At 36.5% G+C, this 20164-nt stretch overlaps 1 protein-coding gene across 7 annotated transcripts; it reads left to right on the top strand.

Annotated features, from left to right (window-relative positions):
• Nucleotides 1–777: 777 nt before the first annotated feature.
• ATG2 (autophagy 2) lies at nt 778–18771 on the top strand. 7 transcript variants are annotated; one of them, XM_086568846.1, is made up of 16 exons: nt 781–1100; nt 2133–3217; nt 5240–5388; nt 5677–5852; nt 6011–9268; nt 9380–9492; nt 9625–9820; nt 10832–10945; nt 11699–11806; nt 11909–12041; nt 16367–16569; nt 17355–17551; nt 17657–17731; nt 17847–17906; nt 18117–18202; nt 18551–18771. In XM_086568846.1, exons 1-13 carry the CDS (start codon nt 897–899, stop codon nt 17727–17729), a joined length of 6009 nt encoding a protein of 2002 aa, XP_086424972.1. In that variant the 5' UTR covers nt 781–896; the 3' UTR covers nt 17730–17731; nt 17847–17906; nt 18117–18202; nt 18551–18771. The 7 variants fall into 7 exon arrangements, with proteins under 7 accessions (XP_086424974.1, XP_086424972.1, XP_086424973.1 ...); XM_086568847.1 differs by having other exon boundaries at nt 18518–18771; XM_086568844.1 differs by having other exon boundaries at nt 17657–17762.
• Nucleotides 18772–20164: the final 1393 nt, after the last annotated feature.

Raw genomic sequence — 20164 nt, 5'->3', positions numbered from 1 at the left:
GACTTTGACCATATCTATTTTAAGAGTTACAATTTTTTTTTTAGTTTTCATATGTTTCATACTATAGAAAATCTCACTAACAAGGCCAATATTATCTTCTATATTTATGCATTTTATGAAAGCTCTTTGAAAATGAGAGACAATCTTATTGATATGAGCTTTGAGCCTATTAGCAAAAATCTTAGCTATAATCTTATAACAAAAATTACATAAGCTAATAAATATGAACTTAGATATATGATATGGATTGAAAATCTTAAGAATTAGAGCCCAATAAAAATTTCATTAAAACTAAAATCCATAGTTAACCCTTTTTGTAACAATGTGCAGCTCATTGTGAATTCTCTTCTCTCAAACTTTTGGTCTTTCTTTTTCCTTATCAAGACTTTTTATATGATGATGATGCATGATATGGGGTCTAGTCAATTATCAATTTGGGGAATCTTCTTTTTGTCATTTGTGGTGCACATACGTGATACACTCACTGACTCGATGAAAACCGTAAAGATGCCCCTCACTGACCCTGTGCTCTAATCCACCCAAAGCCAAGAGGAAGTATATTATTACTATAACAGGATAAAAATAATATATATTATAGCCACTTGCCCACTTGATGGGCCCACTTCTGGTTGCACCAATTTGAAAACCACGTTGATGCAACAGGACTCGAACAGTAACAAGAAAAACGTGTTTATGGGGTGCAAATAGCTAAAAATATAATATCTAAAACAGTTGTAAATAGCCAACAAATATTAAGATTTAAGACAACACCTCCTTTAGTTTCTTTTCTCTCTCTTTTTTCTTTCATTCATTGAATTATTGAATGGAAGAAGAAGAAGAAGAAGGAAACTTCATCCACAAGCAACACACTTTTTAACCTCAAAAGCTCATTGAAGATGTTTCCATGGAATATTGCCAAGTCAGCAGAAGCGATGTTTTCACGATGGGCAATTAAACATGTGTTGAAATTTCTATTGAAGAAGAAATTAGGGCAGTTTATACTTGGTGATCTTGATTTAGAACAACTTGATGTTCAACTTGGTTCTGGTACTCTTCAACTTACGGACCTTGCTCTTAATGTTGATTATATCAACCAAAAGGTATGATATTATTATTTTTTAATTGTGGGATTTTGTTTTTATGTATGTGTGTGTGAGAATTGTTGGAAGAGCGAGTTTGTGAGTTACGACTTGTTTTTACAACTAGGTGTTTTGAACTTTCCGTGAGATTTTATGAGAGGAGAGAGAGGAGAGGAGGTTCACGAATAATCATAATTGATCGGTAAACTATTTTTCAATAAGAATCTGTCTAACTATGTAGCTTATTTCTTAGGAGACGTGACATTAGTGTAGAGTGCGACCCATGTTATCTTTTGTTTTCACAGTGACACAGAAATTCGCGGACCTAAAGATAAAAACCACTCTCCACCACACACACTTGACAAGTAGGAGATTGAATTCTGGAAAATGAAAGGATAGATACCTGTTTCTTTGGATATCACCTTGTACAAGAGATTGAAGTGCGGACAAAGACAGTCTAAAAGTAGTTGGATAAGGCATGCCATAGGAAAAATAAGAATTGTCTGAGTTGCAAGATTCCCCGATTGAATTAAGAGTAGTAGTGTACTTCTAGTTTCCAACAAGAAGTGAAATCCACAACTAGGGGAGAATGATCAACTTATACTTAAAGAGTGAGAAGGCACTGTAGGAGACTTCCATTTTCTCTTTTTCTTTTGTGATTCGAAAATAATGTTATTTCTCAGTGAATTGTATGTTTTTTCTCCCTAACCTTATAATTGGTGTGCTCCAATCATAGTGTTAGGTCGGTTAACCAATCAAAGACAACTGAACCTTTTCACCCAAATAAGTTGGTAATGTGGTATTTGATGTCTATACTCTAAGTCTATAGGTACTAGAGTGCACCGCTCTTTCAAATTTTAGATGTAATTCCATTCTTTTTGCACAGGTTGCTCATAGAACATCCCTCGTAACTTCCCTTTTTTCTTGGTTATATAGTATATCTCCACTTTTACCTACAAAAGCAAAGAACATTCCTTCTAAGCTTAGTTCATAGCACCTTATTATCTATATTCCTGCCACTTATATGCCATACTGTGTTTGTGTTTCTTCCAGTTAGGTTCATCGCCTATCATTCTAAAGGAAGGATCTATTGGTTCTCTATTAGCCAAACTTCCATGGAAAGTTAGCAATTGTCAGATTGAAGTGGATGAACTTGAGCTTGTGTTTGTTCCATGGGTAAGTAGTCATTCATCAGGTGCTGCCGAAACATCTGATCTTATCGGAGGTTGTAAACAGCAAGTCAGTCCTGGAAGTGGAAAGCTTGAGCATGAAATGGTTAACAATTCTTCCACGCCTATTTCCCTTGATGTTCATGAAGGAGTTAAAACAATTGCCAAAATGGTAAAATGGCTGCTTACAAGTTTCCATATAAAAGTAAAAAAGCTGATTGTTGCATATGATCCCTATTCAGACAAGCTTAAGCCAACGGGACCCCACAGAGCACTTGTTCTTCGGATTAGAGAAATGGAATATGGAACTTGTGTGTCTGAGGATGCTAATAAAAGATCCAACTCACGGGTGGACAGCCTTCTAGGGTTGAGTAGATTAACAAACTTTGTAAAGTTTCAAGGAGCAATAGTCGAGTTTCTTCAAATGGATGATGTTGAGAATCAGACACAGACACCAACATTTAGCCAATGTCCAATGGGAAGCTTTCCTTCAGAAACTACCCCAATTTTGACTGGGGAAGGTGGTGGATTCTCAGGGCATCTGAAGCTAAGTATACCTTGGAGAAATGGTTCTTTGGATATTCACAAAGTAGATGCTGATCTTTCTGTTGATCCAATGAAAATTAGACTTCAACCCAGCACTATAACGTGGATCTTGTGTTTCTGGCATTCTCTCAAGAATGTTGAACAAGATATCCAGGGTCATATGCATGAGAACAGTACAAATTCTGTTTACTTCAGTTCAACCTCTCAGTTCCATTATTCCACCCCTGGTTCTTCTGTAATAGCTATAGATCGAGGCTCGACAAGCAGTGGACATTTCGCGGGTGGATATTTCTCTCAAACAAGTCAAGAAACACAAAGAGATGCTCTGCTTCGAGGTTCACATGTTATACCAGATTGGGTGGCATTGTCTACCAACTTAAACCAAACTGATGGAGCGGAAGCAGAACCAGATCTGAGTGCAAGGTCTGTTTCTCTCGTTCTGATTTGATAATCTATCAACTTATATAAAGTGAAAGGGCACTTTGACACTCTTCCTTATCTTATCTCTACTAAACCATAGTGATAGGGAGTTGCTTACTGGTTTTTACAGGTTGAAACTTGAAGCTAGAAATCTGCTTTAAAGCATGTATTCATCTTATATTTTCCATGTTCTTTAACTTGTCTATCTTTTGTACTAATAACTACCCCATGCGTATAGAGAATAGACACTAGCCATTAAAGTATACCTCTCAAAACCGTGCTTGTGATACTCATTTCAATCATGCAAACAACTAATTTTTGCACATGTTGGCATGTCTCTAGCACGCCTGTCCCATGCGTCTGATAAATAAATGTCTCTCTGTGTATTTAGAATTTGTTTACTTTGGATCTAAGCAACCAAAGCATAGAGCAGGAGCAAGAGTGAAAGCGAGAGCGAGAGCGAGAGCGTGAGCGTGAGTGTTAAAGCATTTAACCTTTAAGTTTTTAAGACTTTGTGTGTGATTGAGATAACATTGTAATGTGAACTTGAAGGGTTCCTTATGTTTAGGGTGTGGGTAATCTTGAACCTTAGCATCTTGCTAAGTGGGGATTAACCTTTTGTAACTTTGATCATGATTTGGAATAAATGAACAATTTTTACCACTCAAAAAAGAAGAAGCATTTAACCTCAAAGTTTGCAATATCAAGAGTGCTTGTAGGGTGCCATATATATGTAATCTATTTAAGCATGTACACCTTTTATTTCCAGTTGTAACAAACAAATTATTTTGTAACTTAAGATATTTTAGTGAAGAAGTCATTAAACAAGTAATTTGATGTGTTTGATAAATTAGTTAGAGCACGTTTGTTTTGTAATTGAAAACATGAGAAGGTAATGTTATGGTCTTATGGGGTTTATGTTATTAGTTAGATACTTAGATGAATGTGGTTTTTAGATTTAGTGCGTTTTCAGAGAGCACAAATCATGGTGGGTACAGTCGGACAGACTACAGACATATACGTATGTTTATGCACTTGGTTTCAAGTATAGACTCTAGACTCTAGAGTCGACTTTTAGCTACAGAAAATAGTTCAGGGACTTAAGTGTTCAGACTAAAAACTTGTGCTTGCTTATGAAAAGTACATATTTAACCTGGTGCATGCCCTACAAATTTTAGGAAAGCCCGTCTTTTGAGATGGGAGAGAGTGCTTTCCATAAAAACTTGCTGTAAGAGCGGCAAAGCGCGGATTTAGTACTGGTTTATTGCCATCATGCATGCTTTAGGTTGCTAAGCATTAGACACAAGTGAAAATATTAACTCCGGAAGGAGTGTGAGAGGCATATCTACATTCCATTCTATCTCCATCTGCTTGTTTACAATGCACCATGCGTTCAATCGTTACCAGAAACCGTTTTCAACCTTCTCTGAGGACATTGACCTCTTCCCTCCATCTCTTTCTACTGGATGGATCTTGCTTTGTCTTTTTTGCCTACCCTTGACCTCGCGCTTTGCACTATTTGCATCGTGTACTACACAAAGGATTTCTTTTTTAATATGAATATTTCTAAACCAAATTTCATTAATATTGCAAAATTGTGCGAGTACAAAGATGGAGCCCAATATTCAAATGCTTACTACCTTGGTGATTTCTAACTCTTTGAATAACTATTAGCGGGATGATAATAGAATCTCATCCTGCTAACAAGGATATAGTCTACATATTTATAGCATCCATTGTCATTTATCTTTCCATCCTTTATAAAGTGTTATTTTATTAATTCAGTGTCTCAATTTTTTTTTTTGATAAGTAGACTTTATTGAGTAATTCAGTGTCTCAATTCTAGTTAGTTCTCAGTGAGTTGATGTAGAAGGAACCAACGCTTTCACTTTTGAGTCTAGATCGTTACCAATAAAAAGAAAATGTTCTAAATTATTGGATATTTAATTCACATTTACAATTTGTCTTGTGATTTTAATCTCAAAGTGATGCTGATATTTCCTGCATTATATGAGTTGCTTGCAGCATAGACCAGTTCTTTGAATGTTTTGATGGACTAAGGACATCGCACTCAGCTTTGGGAAGCAGTGGCATATTGAACTGGACGTGTTCTGTTTTCAGTGCTATAACTGCTGCATCAAGCCTTGCTTCTGGGTCACTGCATGTTCCCTCTGGTATGTGCTTGGTTAATAACAGTTTATATCAATCTTAACTGTGTCTAGATTCACACGTGGCTAAAAGGCATCCACTTAAGTCATCCGAAGATGTGCAAATGATAACATGTGCTGTATAGTTCACCACCTGTTTCTCTATATCTGGATTGACATTGTCGTTACTAATTAGTAATTACAGAATCTACTGCTGGTTTCTGTTACATCTAACTCGAATAATACATTTACGTTATTTGCGTACTGCCCTAGGGGCCTAGACTAATAATCAATAATTTTTGTACCCATGAGCAGAACAGCAGCCAGTTGAAACAAATTTTAAAGCATCTTTTTCTGGGATTTCTGTTGAACTTTATTTGAGCGATGAAGATGAGACGGCTGGATATGGCTTGTCCGGAAATTCAATAAATAATGATCAATGTGCACAGTATCTAGGTGCGAAGTGTCAAGGCCTACTTCTTGTTTTGCAGGTAATAATTTTGCTTATAGAGTTTTCTCTTTATATTCAGCATTCTTGCTGAGTTGGTGTTGTCCTTACTTTTGAGTTAATGTACTCTTTCAGCTAGTGGTTTTAGGTGACTGCCTTTTTATTTCTGGACTAATTTCAAACTTTTGACAAGGTCAACAGATTGGTCTTCGTGATACAAAGTTTGAAGCAACAGTGAAGCAGTTTGAGCTTGACCACTACTTTAGTAATGGAACTGAGGCTGTAGGTTCTGACTTCTGGGGTTGTGAGAGCACTATTCAGAATCGACTTCTGTTTATCGAAAATATGCAGGCAAAAGTTCAAGGTGCTCTTCCATCACTCCCCTTTTTAAAAGAGCTTGATTCAGAAGCAACAAGAACTGGGTCCTGTTTGAGTAGTTCTCCTATCAGTCCGAATGTTCGTTTAAGAAATATTAGTTGTGGAAACGTATCCAGGAATGATTTTGTGAAGGTGAATTTATTGAAAACTTCAACTGTAACTCCTAGCCAACTTACCATGAAGAAGACTCAATTGGATGGGGGTCCAACATCTTCAACATCTTTTTCTGTAAAGCTGCCACCATTCATTTTCTGGGTGAACTTTAAATTGGTTAAAAGGCTTTTGGATCTTTTAAAGGGAATTGAAAATTGTTCTGAGATGAAGAATAGTAGAAAAGAATTTGGGTTTGGGGATCACAGTCGTAGATTTAACTCCTCGTGTCCTACAGATATGAAAGGAGGTACTAATACGTGTCTTCCCACCTCGTCGTCAAAGGGAAGCTTACGAGGAAGTATTTCTCTCTCTAATGCAAGGATCATATTATGTATTCCAATGGAGAATCATGGAGATTTTACCTGCAACTCCTTCTGGCATCGGTTCATTGGTCTGGATATTACTCAAGCATTGAGTAAGGAAAGATTTGTAGATGCTTGTTCAAAAGATGCAAGTTTAGCTTCAGCATTTGCAGATAAGTTTTCCAGTTCCATCAATCTGAATTTGGGAAACCTTAAGATGTACTTAATAGCTGGAAATGGTCAAGATGTTGGTCAGAATATGTCTGCATTTCTCAAGCATACCTATTTGGCTAAGGAGATTTTTTCTGTCACAGCTGGAACAAAATGTTTCTCTTGCATAAGTGTACTTTGGCAGGATGGTCCTGTGACTGGTCCATGGGTAGCAAAAAGGGCTAGAGGATTAGCTACTTCTGATGATTCAACAAGGAGTAGGACTAGAGTGACAGGTAAAGGGTCTGAGTTCGCATCTGTAACAACTATGGGAGATCAGGAAGATATAAATTCCTGCAAGCATGAGATGATTTTTAGCTCTACAGTTTTGCTGCATATCCGTCTTCCATCTGTTTCCTTGAAGTTCACCAGTTCTGAGTATCAGCTTTTGCACTGTCTTATAACTCAGATAATGGGTGATTTATCACATGTAGCTCTTGATGCGACTTCAACTTCAACTTGCAGCATAGAAAAGGACGTTGCATTTACATCGCAGACATCTGTTCTTGTGGAATGCAACACACTAGAAGTATCGATTAACACAGATAAGTTAGAAGATATCAAATGTTCATTACAGAAAGAACTTTCAGGTTCATGGCATAGACTGAAATTGCAAATTCAGGAGCTTGAATTGCTCTCTGTGTCAAATATTGGAGGAATTTCTGGTGGCAATTTTTTTTGGCTTGGCCATGGTGAAGGTCAGTTACAGGGTTATGTTGATGCATTTCCAGATGATGAATTTCTTCTGATCTCTTCTAGCACCTCTGCAATGCGACGTGGTGATGGAGAAGGTGCAAATGCATTGTCCTCAGGTTCTGCTGGCATTGCTATTGTCTATCTCTCTGATCCACAGATCTTGCAAAATTTCACAAATGTGACAATCAGAGGTGGGACTATCATTGCACCAGGAGGTCGTCTGGATTGGTTGAATGTGATATACAATTTTTTCAGTTTACCTTGTGAAAGTGACGTAGCATCTCCTAAGTCAGAAGATAGTAGAGGTTATGGAGAATCCTTTGTTCTTAACTTGGTGGATTCTGCTTTGAGTTATGAGCCCTGGCTAAGTAATTTAATGATGAGTGACAGAGTTCTGGAACCTGACTTCAACAGTTATGCAAATGTAGGTGAAGAATTTGGGGAACATGTGGCCTGTCTCGTAGCTGCTGCTTCATTGCATCTTTCTAATCAAACTGTTGCAAGTTCTGTTGAAAATGACTATAAAATTAGATTTCAGGATTTAGGGCTTCTTCTTTGTGCATCTTCTGGGCCACAAAAAGGAAACACCTATGGTGTAGAATACCTTCACAAGACGGGATATGTCAAGGTTGCTGGTGAGGCTCTTGTGGAGGCAGTTTTGAGAACAAATTGTCAAAATGGCCTCCTATGGGAATTAGAATGCTGTGATTCCCATATTAACTTGGATACATGCCATGACACTACTTCTGGCCTTGTACGTTTGGCTGCTCAACTTCAGCAGCTTTTTGCGCCTGATTTGCAAGAGTCAATGGTGCATTTGCAGTCTAGGTGGAAAGCCGTTCAGCAGCTTAACTGTGCAAATGATTTCATCAACAACACGAATATCTTTGTCGGAGGTTCTGCTTCATCCCCTTCAGGTCAAAATGCATCTGGCAGCGGAAGATATGAGGTGGTTGGGCTAATGGATGATATATGTGAGGATGCATTTCAATTTAAAGGGATTGGAACCAGTGCATCTGATCCTTGTGAATTACAAAATACCATTTCACTTGATGAGGGTCATCTTGGAGAGGTGTACTGCTCAAATATCAGCAACCCTGAATATTTCTCTCACAATGTCTCCTTTAATGGGCCAGTGCCTCTAGGAGGATCGGGAAGCACTTGTACATCATCTCCACAGAAAAATTCTTTCCCTAATCTAATAGAAAGCCATTGCATATCTGGGTTATCTCCTCTAGCAGAAACATCTGACAAAAGAAACTCAATCAAGTGCAAGTCCAGAAATCAGGCTCATGCAGATGTTGGACGTGCAAGTTCTGGATGGTATCAAGAAAGTTCTCTCAGGATTGTAGAAAATCATATTCCTAAAGTAACTGAAAAACCTGGACAGGAAGAAATTCCAAGAAAATGCGAGCGTCCTTCTAAGAACTGCAGTAGTCCAGCTGACATCTGCATAGCAGGAGGAAGGGTACTTCTTAAGAATATTGGTGTGAGATGGAGAATGTATGGTGGATCTGATTGGCATGCTCCAACACAGAATGGAATGCTTAGTGAGGATGGAAGTGGAAGAGATACTAGTGTTTGTCTAGAACTTGCATTATCTGCGGTGGATCTTCAGTATGACATGTACCCTGATGGTCAATTATGTGTATCAAAGCTTTCTTTATCGGTTCAGGATGTCAATCTTTATGATCAAAGCCGGGATGCACCTTGGAAGCTGGTATACCTCTATATTTAGTGCATTACTAGACTATGGAGTGGATACTCACATCCTCATCGTATGAGGTCATCCTAGAAATTACTAATTATTAATTTTAATATTTTTTTGAAGGTACTTGGACATTATCACTCAAAAGATCATCCTAGAGAATCCTCTGCAAAAGCATTCAAGTTTGACTTGGAAGCTGTCAGGCCTGATCCTTCAACTCCTCTTGAAGAGTACAGGTAAAATTTAACTTGATCGCTACTTTCATTAATTTCTGTTTGATGGGTGCAAAATCGTGTTGTCATGTTTTTGAAGTGGCATTAAGGTTGCTCGTATTCTCTTTAACTTTATTTGCCCTTTTACCTTTTTAGGTTACGCCTTGCACTTCTGCCTATTCTATTGCATCTTGATCAAGATCAGGTTGATTTTCTGATTAGCTTCTTTGGGGGAAAGGAATCGTTAGTTGACCAATCTCCAAGTCCTCCACGCGATGTGTACGATTCTGTGAAGAGTAGTGAATCTGGAGGGTATACTATTGTCGAGGAAGCATTGCTTCCTTTTTTCCAGGCAAGTGTTTTCATTATCTTGTCGTCTTCTACCTTTTGAGCATCACCTTGCATCTTATTGGGTCCTTTATCATTGGTTTACACTTGACATGCATTTGTATTTGTATTTTGTAACTATCCGAAATTAAAAATGGTCTGTTCTTTGTCAACTTTAGAGTTTATATATATATATATATATATATATATATATATATATATATATATATATATATATATATATAGGATGAGATATCCTACTAAGAACTGAAAGCAATAGACAACCAGGAAAAATAAAAAACAACAGTGAATTAAACATCTTGGATGATATCCTCCCAAGAAAAAGCAAAGGACCCGAATGGTATCTCCTTGAACTCCTTCCACCGTTTACACCAAAGGAAAATCAATCCTTTGATGTGAAGAATCAAATGTGCAACGTCAATGCTTCTATCCTTGAAATGTCTCTGGTTTCTTTCCAACCATATGCCCCATAGTATCGCGAAGGGAATGATGCTGCACAACTTCCTCTTAGTGCAGGTGGGGGACAATAGACAAAACCACATCATCAAAAGATCACAAACAGACTGAGGACACACCCAGGAGATTGAGGCAGATTGAAGAAAATAGTTCCAAATGGCATAAGAAAAAGGGCAAAGGATAAGAATGTGAGCAATGGATTCTCCTGAATCATCATAGCAGAAAGGGCAGAAATTGACAATAATCATTTTTCTTTTTCGAAGATTATCAATGGTTAGAATCCTACCCAAAACCGAACACCAAGTAAAGAAGGAAACACGCCAAATGATATTTCAACTTTAGAGTTCTTATCCGTTATGATTTCATTTATGATTGTTTTATAAGGAAGTTGTATTTCCATAAATACGTGACATTAATTTATTTTTCCATGTGTTGTGTGCCATCCTTTGGAAGATACTTTAATAAATGGTTGGTCTTTTCCTATAAGACCTGAGTTCTTACTTTCCTTAGTTTTCAGTTTGGTCGATTTCTCAGCAGTATTGTTTCCTTTTTCCCTCAGAAATTCGACATATGGCCTATTGTTGTTCGTGTGGACTACAGTCCTCGTCGTGTCGATCTAGCAGCATTACGAGGAGGCAATTACGTACATCTTGTTAACCTTGTTCCTTGGAAGGTATGATGTTTGTTTCTCTTTGTAACATTTACTTCTGATTCGCTATCATCACCAAACAAACACATAATATCCATGATTGTCTTTTTGTGCCGTGAATTCTTTTATTGGACGTAATCTCTTTTTCTTATTGAGAGCCTTTTCTAAATGTGTGTATGCGAAAGTCATTTCAAGAAACTTTAATGGAAGAGATTCTGTTCCGTGGAGGCATGGAACTATTGCTGTGGATATATTTTTCTTTCTATTTGTTTGTGGTTTCGGCAAGAAGTGTAACAAAAACTCTTAAAAGTTAAAACAGAGGAGGACGGCATACCAAAGCCTTTCTAGTATAAGCTTTCTAGCAATTGAGTTGTTTTTTCTATGAATGTGCTGGTGTTTATGTGATTGCTCAATATTGGCAAAACTAATGAAGACCTCTAGCAATGGTACACTACTTGTGCTGTAGCCTAATGGTTGTATTTTGTCACACCTATGTGACGCTTATGAATTATGATCGATAGTGTACTTTGTGGTGTAAGTAGTACCTTAATTTCCTTCACTCTCTAGATTGACACCCAGTCCTTCATTTTCTTCATTTCCTAGTGGCATGCTGCCTGAGTTTGAAATCTGCGAGCGTAGTTTATAAAATTGTTTTCTTATATGAAATCTAGGTCCTACTTCGAGTTATACCTATAATTTTGGACATTAGTTTGTGCTTTTGTGGCTTGAGTATATGCAGCTAAGGAGTACTGATGGTATTGGCAATGTTTGATGCAGGGTGTTGAGTTAAAGCTCAAACATGTTCATGCTGTTGGTATATATGGCTGGAGCAGTGTTTGTGAAACAATAATGGGCGAGTGGTTGGAAGATATTTCAAACAATCAGGTTTATATTCGATATGATTGTGTAGATTATTAAGAGATTGATGTTATTCCGCTGTCAGTTTTGCTTACTTGATGTTTATAAATGGTATGTTTCATGGTGTAGATTCATAAATTTTTAAGAGGCCTTCCTCCTATTCGTTCGTTGTTCACTGTTAGTTCTGGTGCTGCTAAGTTGGTGTCTTTGCCTGTTAAGAGTTATAAGAAGGATCACAGGTTACTGAAAGGGATTCAAAGAGGTACTCAACTACACTTGTCATACATGCATTTAGATTTGTAGCATCTGTTTTATGGCCCATATTCTACTATATATGAGATTGGAACTTCAAGGGTTGTTACTTCATTAGAAATCAGACAAATTGTATATTTTATCAGATAGTTAAGTGAGAGCCTTCGGGCTTGGGTCCCTCAATGTAACCGGTGTGGGTCTGTCTTAACCCTCTAAATATTTCTAAAAAAAACAAGATCATGCTTGCTAAATGACCACTTATTGAGTATATTATTATGATTTGAAAATATCTACTTAGGCTCTTTCCTGCTCTTAAGTTTGGCATTTGACAAGATTATTTCATTTAATAGCCAAACATCTGGTTTCAAATTTTGACTAACATTTCGTAAACTTTGGAGTATCCAACTCAAACTCAATTGGCAATGAGTGGAGAGGCCTCAGGAACATTTTTACTATGTTGCAAGGCATTAAACATCCCATGCGGACCAAATCAACTCTCATGGCGTTAGTTGAGTCTAACTCGTGGCCTAACATACTTGGGGACATGGAGTAAACGGGCATTTTACTATAGCCTGCTTTGATACTATTTTAGTCCCCTTGGAGAATCCAACTTAAAACCAATTGGCAATGAGTGGAGTGGCCTCAGTAACGTTTATAATTTTATATTATATTGCAAGGCTTAAAACATGTTATGTGGGATTGTATCGAACATCTCAACAATATTAACTTGTGTTTCTGAATAGCTAAAATGGTTTTCTCAAAGTGAACATGCACTTAGAGATACGTAGTGGTTGAAATGTGTTCTATTACTATATGATTATGTTTTCCTTTCGCTAGAAAAAGTAGTATGAAGGCAGACCTAACTGGCTAAAACGTTGGGAATCGTCTGATTCAATGTACTTCAGATTCTACTAAGGTCGGTTGGGAACCATTTACTCCCAACTTGGACAATCTATTGTAACTTATTTTCTTATACCATATTAATATATTGTTGGCGTAGCGGAAGCGATATTAAAAAATTTCAATAGAACATAAAGAGGCGAATTGAAACATAATTTTAATTGATAATGTTGGAGAGTTGATTACAATTTTCGTCCTAGAAGCTCTTTTTATAGAGAACTCCTTCAAATCATCGTAGAATTATTCTAAAACATTAAGAAACACTTTCCTAACCTATATATATGATAATAGTAACTTTTTAAGACCACTAGAACCCATAAACTAGACTCCTAGACACTTCTAAGTCATGCTTAAATAATAAAATCTGGGTTTACTTGTTTTTAGTAAAATTTCGATTTACTAAAAACAATTAAACCATAACCATGGCCTCTATGTAATTAGGGGTGATAATTTGGCCCTCAGGCCCTCAACGACGCCTTTTTATGGAGTTTCTACAAGGACGACCCCTCAAAAATCTTGGCGTCAAAACCACTCAAAAGTTAGCCCTCACAGATTTGGGCTTTTGGCCGGCCCGCCCTCATGCTTGTTAGGGGCGGGCTAGGGTCTAGGTTAAGAGCATAGGCCCGGCCCATTTGGCCCTTCCAAGCCCCCTCACTTGGCCCTCGTATTTTTTTTTTTTCGATAAGATATATTTTATTTTTTACATTATATATGTAAGGTACCACAATTATCCCTATTTGAACTAAATATTTTCACTACAAATGATGTTTAATAATAGTAGTTTACCACATATCATATGAGGTATTTTGTAATTTGAGTAAAAGAGTTCAAATATAAAAAGAAAAGTGAATTATGATTATTTTGTGTAAACCCAAAATAGAGGTGATAATTTATGTATTATATTATATATTTGTGTAAACCCTAAAAGAAAACCATATTTTCTTGTTATTTTACATTATATTTATGTATTATACTATAATTATCTAAATTGTATAAAAAAAATTATTAAATTAGTTTTCAATAGGGGATAAATTATAACATAATATAATACATGCACTTTTGTAATTGATTTAATGATATGTATATAAGTCATACATAAAGCAAATCCAACCTAACAACATAGTTAAGTATTAAAAATGTAGATATTTTAAGAACATCATCTCTTCCACCATCTCTATCTATTTTTTTTCTAAAGATATAAGAATTAGTTTTGTATACTTATATACATATCATTAAATCAATTAAAAAAAAAAAAAAAAAAAAATTAAAAAAAAAAATAGTAAACTAGTGAAGTATAATTAGACCGGGCCCGACCCGGCCCTCATTTGGCCCTCAAAAATGAGGGCCGAGGGGCGGGTTAAGGGCTTGAGTTTTCATACTTGACCCTACTCGACCCGGCCCTCAATATCAAATAGGGGCGGGCTGACCCGGCCCTCAATCATGAGGGCTTTTATGGTTTGAGGGCCGTGCTAGCCCGGCCTGGCCCTTTTATCACCCCTATATGTAATACATCAATTGCTAACTTAGAAAAAAAATAAAAAAAATGTTTATCTTTCGCTCTTTGCCATTAAGAAGTGTAAGTCAACTTTTACTTAATGTTGAATTTTAAAATTCGACTGTATCACAATCAACTGTATGTTTTAGACATCAATTGCATTAGTTTTGATGTATGCATGTTTATTTGTGCATAAATTTCTGGTCTGAAAGTTGTGCTATTAGTGCAATCTCTGAAATGTTGTTCTCATGATAATTTTAAAACTGATCATGTTTCCCCCAACGTAAACTTTAGTTTTAAGTTTGCTTAACTAATATTTTGCAATTGGTAACCAATATGATGGTCTTTAAGATAAAATGAATACATATATATTTGTATACATATATATTAATTTTTTATATACAAATATATTAATATATGTAATATTAATATATTAGTGCAATTGCTTAACTAATATTTGTATACATATATATTAATTTTTTAGAAGGAATAGAGAAAATGAGGAGCACTACTTATAGCCTGTAATTGTATCCCTGCTCATTCACTAATATAAAAATATGAGTTTGGTATGCGTCCTTAAAAACTTTGCATCAACTGTGTGACTGTGTCAGGTCCTTAGTCACCCAAACTGTGGTCTACTCCTCCCGTTCCCGATCTCAAACCGCGCTTTTGCGGTTTTGAAGTGAAAGCTTTATAAAACCGCGCTCTATCATTTTCAAAACCGCGCTCTCCATTTTTCAAAACCGCGCTCTCGAAATTTGTTCTAAAATCTTGATCAAACCACCTTTGCAAACCTAATTCTTGTCTTTGCAGTCTTGTCAAGATGGATTTAGCACGGAAAGTTTAAAGATTCAACCATCAAAATGGTGTAGACTGTTCAAGAAGCAAAGTTAATCAAGTGAAATATGTTGTCTGATGATTAACCACAAGAAACACAATAACAGAACCCCATATCCTCGTTGTTCTAAGGTTGCAAAGATAGAATAAGTACTAAAGATTAAAAAGCTAAGCATTAGTAAGGTTGATGACGTTGCGATCTACTACGGGTTGAATCATTTGAGCGATTGAATTGAAGAAAGAGTTGCAGGGTTTTGATCAATTGAGAAAGTGGTTTTGGTTCAGACCAATGGGTTTCACTTTGTAATTACTTGATGTACCCGTCCAAACTTTGTTGTTTGCTTCCATTTGGATTATATGGGAATTAGGATTCAAAAGGTTTATTCATTTATTGGTAAAGTTTTATTATTGTATTTCTTTTTGGACAAAAATATATATGTTTGATATAAAAAATATATATTTTTATACAAATTAAATGCTGCTCCACGGACACTCTAGATCACGGAGCTTCTCAACTTGGGCGCTTTTGCGCTCCCGTTTCCGCTCTCGCTCCCGCTCCCGCTTGACGATCTGGTGACTTAGGTCAGGTCTGTGATTATGATAAAGCTCTTCCTGCCTAGTAGTATGGAGCTCTGATTCATGGATGCTGTGATGGTCCGATGTTATTAAAATCCCCCCTTTAGTATGTTTTGGGCATACAGAGTTGTGTTGGAGTTAGGGGCTTAAATTTCATCAGATTGGTCCTTACCTTCCTAAAATCATATATGTTATCCCGAGTTCCCGACCAACTTTAATTATGTTGTATATTTATTTTCCCACTAATAAATAATTATTTTTCAAAAAGAAAAGTTACGTCTACTGTTATAGATGATAGTGATACCAAAATAGCTCTTCTATCCTGATGCAGGGCACCTTTATATTCTGTTAAAGCTGCAGTATAGAGTTGTGGGCTCAGTTTTATTTGATGCTAATGCAGTACCTTTTCTTCTGATGTCTTTGATTGTTTTCCAAAAAAAAAATTAATGTAGTTGAAGTGATAATTTTTACCAGGTGCCATTACATTTCTCAGAAATTAACATCGATGTAGTGACAATCTTTATCAGGTGCCATTGCATTTCTCAGAAGTATTTCCCTTGAAGCTGTTGGACTAGGGGTACATTTGGCTGCTGGAGCTCATGACGTCCTGCTCCAAACAGAATATATTTTTACAAGCAGTCCACCTCCTGTATCTTCACCTAGGAGATGCAAGAGAAAGACAAACGTACGATCCAACCAACCAAAGGATGCTCAACAAGGAATCCAGCAGGTACCAGTGTCTTATGCACTTAAATTAGTCTATTTTTGTACAATGTATGGTGTTAACCTTAAGACAATAGACTTCTAAGATCTAGTTTACATTGTATAAAGTACTGCGCCAGCGGACTTGCAAATATGTGTGCGTAGAATCTATTCAACAAAAAATGGAAAGAAAAAAGAAACTGCCCCTTTGCTGCAGTTGTTAATCATCATATCAAAATGGGTTTTTTCCAAAAAGCACAGGCAAATGTTCATTGCTCTGTAGTTGATATCATTTACCAAACTGTGAAGGAACTCCATCTCCTTTTCCATCACATCAGCCTGAAATGCAGGTACTCCTTGAAATGCATACATACTTTAGGTTGACATGTCAAAAGGCGACTGATGTGGAGAAAGACAGATGGGTTCTTGTGGAGTACTTGTTCATCATACTGTATAGACTTATAGCAATGTATGTTGTAACTCCATTTGACTCGACTAAATAAGATATGATTGTCTACATTGTCAATTACCTGTTGAAAGCTTCTCCCATTGTGTGTGTATCCTTTAGAAGTCCGCAAGGCAGCATTGGGAGTGTGCCTCCACAAATGACAGCTGTTAGAGATCGATTATGCATCTACATATATAAAGCGTGAACATTTGCTTATTATTAGGAGGTAGCTTGCATTCATTTCACTTCTGTAGTACATTCATTGAGTATATGGATGTTCAGATTAGGCCGATAGAGTCTAAAACATTCACTACTTGATACTTAAATAAATGAGAAAAGCTTCTATTGTTTCTGCTTGGTGACAGGCCTATGAAAGTCTCAGTGACGGCCTTGGAAAAACAGCTTCGGCCCTGGTTGGAAATCCATTGAAAACATATCAGCGTGGTGGGGGTGCAGGATCTGCACTGGCTAGCGTTGTTTGTGCAGCTCCTTCAGCTGCCATAGCTCCTGCCTCTGCTGCTGTGCGCGCTGTACATTGTGCTCTTCTCGGTGTTAGAAATAGGTAACAATTTATTAACTAACTGATGGTTTCTCAATTATGGTCGAATAATTACTTCCTATTGAAGTTTTATGACAGAATTATTAAATGTGGTCTTTGCATCTGCAGCCTGGATCCTGAACATAAGAAAGAATCCATGGAAAAATATTTGGGGCCAGTTCAACCTCAGGAGCACAGATAATGGTTCGGTTGTTATAGCTTCCTTGTTTCTTAAGTACGATGAGTCTAACAGTCAATCTTATCTATAAATTGTGCGCACAATTTATCGTATTGAACCTTGTACCACTCTTTTGTATAGGCTAAAAGCTTTGCAACCAGAGGATTGGAACCAAGCTCGTGATGTCTGTGTTTGTATAATGTAAGTTACTCTTGCCATCTTATATTTGCTCAACTTTTTTAGCCTCTCATTGCTTATACTTAACGATATGAGGTTATTGCAGTTGCATGTGGTATACCTGCAATTGATATAACTAACTTAATCGATGGGTAGCAGAGCCAATGATCTGGTTTCTGTTTATTTCATTACACAAATATCCTCGGGTTTGACATGGTTGTTAATTACATGCAGGTGTACAGTTAGTTAAACAGATTCTTTTATAGCAGAGAAAGTGTACAGAATGTATTACAAATTGCTTGTTGGTTTGATGATGATAGGTATGGTAAGCCTTGTAATTATGTTTTCCAAGGGCTAATGTTGTTTATAACTTTATATATGTATATAAACACTACGCAACTAATTCCTTTTAAAGCGTAGATAGTTATGTGCAGTTTTCTCTTTTTTAATTTGCACTTTTTAGCATTTATGTTTTTTTAATGTGTGATGGTGATTGACCACCTGGTGGACCAAACTGAATTGTTTCGCCAGGCAGATGCGATGACTTATCCCCTCGACTTATGAGGCCCCCTGAGGCCCCGATTTTCCAACCAAAATTTTATTTTATTATGTATTTTTTTCGTTCATGTTGCTAGGGATTCTGAATTATCAAGTCTTCAACATTTCAGTCTGGCTAGCTGTGCGTGAAAGGGGCTTGATGTCTGAACACTACAAAGCTTATTTAAGCAGATTTTAGGGACTGAAAATGTTTGAATAGTAGGTAACGAATAAAATGTTCACATATGAACTGTGTGGTTCTTTACGAAATTCTGGTGGGGATTGGGGTTTCCTCTTCATGGAGATGTATAGAGTACTTTGAACTTTTGAAGTGACCCTTGTTACTTAGCAAGTCGCAACATTATCATATTATGACGATACTTGCAAACGCAAAGGAAATCCGAAATGTATCAAGCGAATGTATTCAGTTAATCGCCAATTGCCAGAGAACAACCCTAAGCCAACTCCTTTCTTTTACATGCCCAAGCGAGAAAGCTAAGGAGAGGAAACCATAAATATACTGCAACAACTATCAAAATGCCGTTCCATGAACTGACGGACATGCAAGATTTGTATGTTTAAATATTCACGTCGTTTATATGACTTCAAAATCTGATAATATTTGGGTATGGTGTTTTTGAACTACATCCTATATTCCTATATCTTGTGTTAACTGTAGGAAAAACTCAGTTAGATGTTTGTGATTGCCAAGAACACATAATCTTAACTAATGTTCTCAACTCACACAACTCACGATGTAGAAATGAATGAAAGATTTCCAAGAACTGAAGAAAAGCGACGTGTTTATTGATTGATGATAAAATTTGTTACAATTTCTCTCTGGTTCACTCTTTCTCTCTCCTATTTTACAGGAATAAATCTTTTCTTTCTCATCCAGCCTTTTTATAGTCTTTCCAAATTTCCAAATGCCTTTGACCCAACCTCCTTTTGCTACGTGTCCTTCCTCTTTGTATTTCCTTTCCCGCCTTATGTCTGCAAACATTTCAAATACTCCTGACATCTATCGAGATATTGGCCCTTATGCCAATATATCAAGTTTTAAAATACTGAAAGAAACATATCTATGAATATGATATTTGCCCACTACATCGCCTCCTCTCGAAATTTTGAAATTTTCATTTGAAATTTCAACTTTTCTAGAAGCGGTTATATCAGAGAACGGATTTGAAAACTGTCGGGCCCAAATAGCCACCCGGTCCAATATTTAACACTACAAATCTTAAAAAACGAACCATCTTTCACACTTTAGCTTCTTGAATATGCTTCTTCTCCAACCAAACTTTGGTCTCATCGTCTTCTTTTACCAGCAAACTTGAAAATCTACAACTCTTGCAACTCAGCAGGTATTTTTTTTTTTCCTGCACTGTGTTAAGCTTTCCATACAATGTATTGTAGTACTTATTTTAGTACTACTAGATACGATAATTTATTTTAACTTTAGTTTTTGACATTTGAATCCCTTAAATATGCATGTGCTTGTGTGCTAATGTTTATGCAATAACATACATTACTACTTTAAACTTCAAAATATGTAAAAGTTTGAATCTTTTTATTCATAACATTACTTGTGTCTTTTTGTTTGTTCTGGCTTAACTATCGGTATATATAACGATATTCCCGATATTCCAACACTACGTTATTCCGATATATATCTATTCATCGGTATTTCCGATGATTCAACTTTTATATCGACATTGCCGATACTCTAATCTTTGTATCGATAT

Source organism: Coptis chinensis, chromosome 6 (assembly GCF_015680905.1).
Source record: "Coptis chinensis isolate HL-2020 chromosome 6, ASM1568090v1, whole genome shotgun sequence".
NCBI lineage: Eukaryota > Viridiplantae > Streptophyta > Magnoliopsida > Ranunculales > Ranunculaceae > Coptis > Coptis chinensis.
This window is presented reverse-complemented; position numbering and strand designations above follow the sequence as displayed.